This window comes from Triticum dicoccoides, chromosome 3B (genome assembly GCF_002162155.2).
Source record: "Triticum dicoccoides isolate Atlit2015 ecotype Zavitan chromosome 3B, WEW_v2.0, whole genome shotgun sequence".
In the NCBI taxonomy this organism is placed as follows: Eukaryota; Viridiplantae; Streptophyta; class Magnoliopsida; order Poales; family Poaceae; genus Triticum; species Triticum dicoccoides.
Window position 1 is genome coordinate 538,004,398 of NC_041385.1, and position 4,005 is coordinate 538,008,402.

The 4,005-nt window shown below is 47.9% G+C and overlaps 1 protein-coding gene across 1 annotated transcript; it reads right to left on the reverse strand.

The window, feature by feature from the left end:
* Window positions 1-446: 446 nt before the first annotated feature.
* Window positions 447-3,313, reverse strand: LOC119276947 (RGG repeats nuclear RNA binding protein A-like). The gene is made up of 5 exons (XM_037558128.1): window positions 3,045-3,313; window positions 2,206-2,861; window positions 1,843-2,080; window positions 1,546-1,752; window positions 447-1,320 (listed from the first exon to the last, which is right to left on the reverse strand). The coding sequence occupies exons 4-5, from the start codon at window positions 1,723-1,725 to the stop codon at window positions 1,009-1,011; spliced, it is 492 nt and encodes a 163-aa protein (XP_037414025.1). The 5' UTR covers window positions 1,726-1,752; window positions 1,843-2,080; window positions 2,206-2,861; window positions 3,045-3,313; the 3' UTR covers window positions 447-1,008.
* Window positions 3,314-4,005: the final 692 nt, after the last annotated feature.

Consider the following 4,005-nt stretch of genomic DNA (forward strand, 5'->3'; position numbering starts at 1 on the left):
GTGAATTAGAGAATGCAATGATAAAATTTAGCCTATAGGGACTAAATGTCTTTACGACATTGTTCTTTGGCTCAGAGTTTTCACATGTTAGCACTTGCTAAGTATTTGTAATTGAACATAGTGGATGCGATGGAAAGGATAATAGTACTGCAGTAGTGCCACAAAATGTCGAGAACAAAAAATTGCAGGGTTTAGACTAAAGAACATCCTTTGGTGTGCCATGAATAATTATCAAACCACACATGCATAAAGAGTAACTTCTAGTTCTAGCTTAAGTGTACCTGTCATGCAGAACCTGATCCTGAAAACATTTTTTCCTTCAGAGGGCATGATGATAAAGTGCTTGATTTTGCCAAAAATCTTCTGCTTCCTATTGCAATTTCAACGACAACAAAACCATATCACAGCCCACACTTCATCAGAAACAAAACAATTGACAAGTAAACTAACACCAAAGCTTATAATAAACCCAGGGCAACACATGATACCACGTAGTAGCTCTGTTACAAAACTGTCTCCTCTTCTTTCCTCTAAACTCTCATCTCCCTCTTAATAATAAGAAAGAAACAAAGACCTATCTAGGCCTGGGACTGCGCCTGAGATGCGCCACCTAGAGCTGGGAAGTCGGCCTCTGTGATCACCACTTTATCCTCCTCCTTTGGCTTGGGAGCTTGCCTCTGCCGGTAGTTGCCGCCCTGGTGGTATCCGCCATTGCCCCGCCCACTGTTGTAGTACCCACCCCGGTAACCATTGTAGCCATCCTGGTGCTGCTGGTAACCGTTGCCCCGGCCACCATTGTACCGGCCTTGCTCCTGGCGGTTGCCATTGTAGGCATCCCTGCGCTCCTGGTAACCACCATTGCCCCGGCCACCACCATTGTACCTGCCTTGCTCCCGGCGGTCGCCATTGCAGGCATCCCTGCGCTCCTGGTAGTACCCACCCTGCTGATCCCAGCGCTCGCCATTGTACCCATCCTGGCGCTCCTGGTACCTGCCGCTGCCCCTGCCGCTATTGTACCCACCTTGCTGGTAAGTGGTAGCCGCCTTGCCGGCGCTCACCATTGTAACCCTCACCCCTCCTTGGGGCGCCACTGTCGTTGGCGTTGGCCTTGGCCTCGGCGTTGTGGAACACGATGGAGTTATGGCCGCGGCCAGCGTTGTAGACCCGGCACTCAGAGCTGCTGTCACGGTTGCTACAGCCATTGTAAGCACCGTTGCCACGGCCTCCCCTGTAGCCGCCATTTTGAGGGCGCCTCGGTGGGGTAGGAGGCACGTACTCTGAACCATCCTCTGGCTTCAGGTACTCCTGGATGCTGATAGCCTGCAGCAAAAAGCAGCAGTAAGGATCACACTGTCACTAACAAGCGCAATACAAATTAAACAGCACTGAAGTAGTGATCGTACATTCTAAGGACATGCCTAGATTTCAGAAGATGGTTCAGTAAGGTAAAACATGCCCCTTTCATATCTCAGCATCAAAATTCAAAATGCATATTGTTGGAAGACTAAAAAGTTGTAACAAAAAAAGATAAGTTAATTTCACTACCTTGAGAGGCTTGGCTTCCTTTGCAGCAGCCTCCTTTGCCTTGCGAACATTTTCCGCCTTCAATTTAGCATCATGCTCAATCTTCTTCTTCTCTAAGAGCTGGAGACCCTCAAAATCTACAGCAGCAGCCCTCCTCTCCTCAGGTTTAGAGGCCTCCTGGGACTTCTTCTTTTCTTGCATCTTCTCATATTCTTCAAGGGCAATCACCTGCTCCAAATTAGCACATCACTAAAAAGCTTGAAAAACAGAGCAAAGGGTCTGTACGTGAGGCAAGTATCCGCAAGTGTAGAAAAGTACAATTTTCTCTTGTTCAATGGGAGCCTCCTGCTCTTCCTGAGCAGTCTCATTAGGAGCATCCCCATCAGAGTCTTCCTTCTTAGGCTTTTGCTTCTTCAGCTCCCTCTTGACAGAGCACTGAGACACTTGGTCTTATTGGTCTTATCCTTCTTCTAGGCTCCCTCATTATCAGCACCTTCTCCCCCTGGCTTCTTTTCGGCACCCTCTCCCTCTTCTTAGAATCATCTTTTTGCACATCCTTGTATCAGTTTCAAACATCAATGAGGTTAACTTGAAGGATAATGGTTACGTTTCACAACAAAGCAAGGAAAACTTGTACAATAACCAACAGAAAATAAAAGGTCAAGGCTCGGTGGAAGATACCCTGTAGACTTGTCAGATTCAGAGGCAGGGACGGCTTCAACAACATTCTGAGCAGGGGCTTCCACCTGCTTTTCCTCAGCAGCAGGCTCCACCTTCCCTTCAGACTTCTGATCAACATCAGAAGCAGACACAGAGGATGGCTTACTCTTAGGCCTGTACTGCAGGTTCTCCCTCCTGTACTGCCTGTCATCCCTGCCGCTGCCATTGCGGTGGCAGAGATCCTCAGAGAGCGGAAAATACCTCTGTCAAACCCTTGAGTCAATCACTCACAATAAATCCAAAAAAGAAACAAAGATGAAGTCTGAAAAGACCCAACATTTACTAGCTCAATTCCATTCGCAAAAAGAACGCAGAGAGGTTCCCCTATTGCAGAAATAAGCACCGGATGGAAGAAAAGGAAACTAAAAGAACATCTAACAGAAAATGCCATCTTTTATGGGCATCAATGATTACAGTATAGTGTCATATGTGCAGTAAAATCTGCATTTTTTGTTCTAGTATATGGCTTCCTAAGCCAATTTTGCTAAAACTCTACGTGAGTTCAACAAAGTCCTACGGGACAGGGCTAATATAAAACCTAAACTACTCATGCAGTCCGTCCTCTGGAACTCTTCCACTCCGGTGTTGGGTCGATCCTCCTCGTTGACGCGCCAGCACTGCATAAGAATCATGGAAAGAAAATGTTAGGAGAGAGAATTGCGGGATCGAAGCTACAAGAAGTGGGGATTTCGCTCGAGCAGGAACCCTAGTTGAGACCCCCAAAGAAAGAAAGAAAGAAAGAAAGAAAGAAAGAAAGAAAGAGGAAGAAAGCGGTGGATTGGGGGGGTGGGGGGACTCACCACTAGTTCTTCCGAAGCTTGATATGCGCATGGCGGCGACCTTTCTTTGCTTGCTCACCGGCAATCCGCTCCTCCGCCTGGCGCTGCAGCATCTCGAATCGCCTCTCCCGGCAGCGCGACGCGTGCTCGAAGATGAGGGCGACGGTGACCCCGCTCTCCTCCCAGCCGCAGAGGGGGCAGCGTCCCGTCGTCGTCCACCCCGAATCGCTCGGCCAAGGGGCCGCGGTCGAGGAGGAAGACGCCCTCTCCATCGATCCTGCTCCTGCGGTCGAGATCTAGCGACAGGATGTTTTGCGCGCAAGCCCTCTTTCTGTTTCTCGGGGGCTCTCGGGGGTAGAATGCAGATTACGCGATTCTAAGGGGCCTCCCTTTTATAGCCCAACGTACGTTTTCTTCCAGGTCGGCTTTTCCCTGGTTGAGAAAAAAAAATGTAACGGGGTTTCTTCTGTATTTGTTTTCTACTCCCTCCACACCAAAATATAAAAAATTGGCTAAAAATATAGCCTGCAGCAGCATATAATACGTGTTCAAGCCACACTTTTGACTGTATAAGATCTTGTTCATATAGGCAGTCGGTGATCCATAGTAGACCCTGTGTAGTAGGAAGAAAAATTGGGGTCGTACTATTTAGACGGATGCTCACTGGTCTGAATTGATAAGGACCCCCGAGGGCGAATTCCTCAGAGTGGTCAAAGACATGGATGGAGCTCAAGTCGTTGGCGTTGATCCAATTTGAGATAGCATCGACGAAGATCTCATTGGTGTTGCTTATCCAATCGGACATCGTACGTTAGGTCTCTACGGTCGACATCGGTTATCAAGAGCATTTTGCAATGTACCTAACAACAATAATAGTTAAATGTTGATTTGCTTAGTAGTATGACGTAACCTCGGGTTGTCAGATGAACACGACGCACAAGTATCACCTAGGTTGGTTCCGTCTTGACGTGTGTAATAGCTC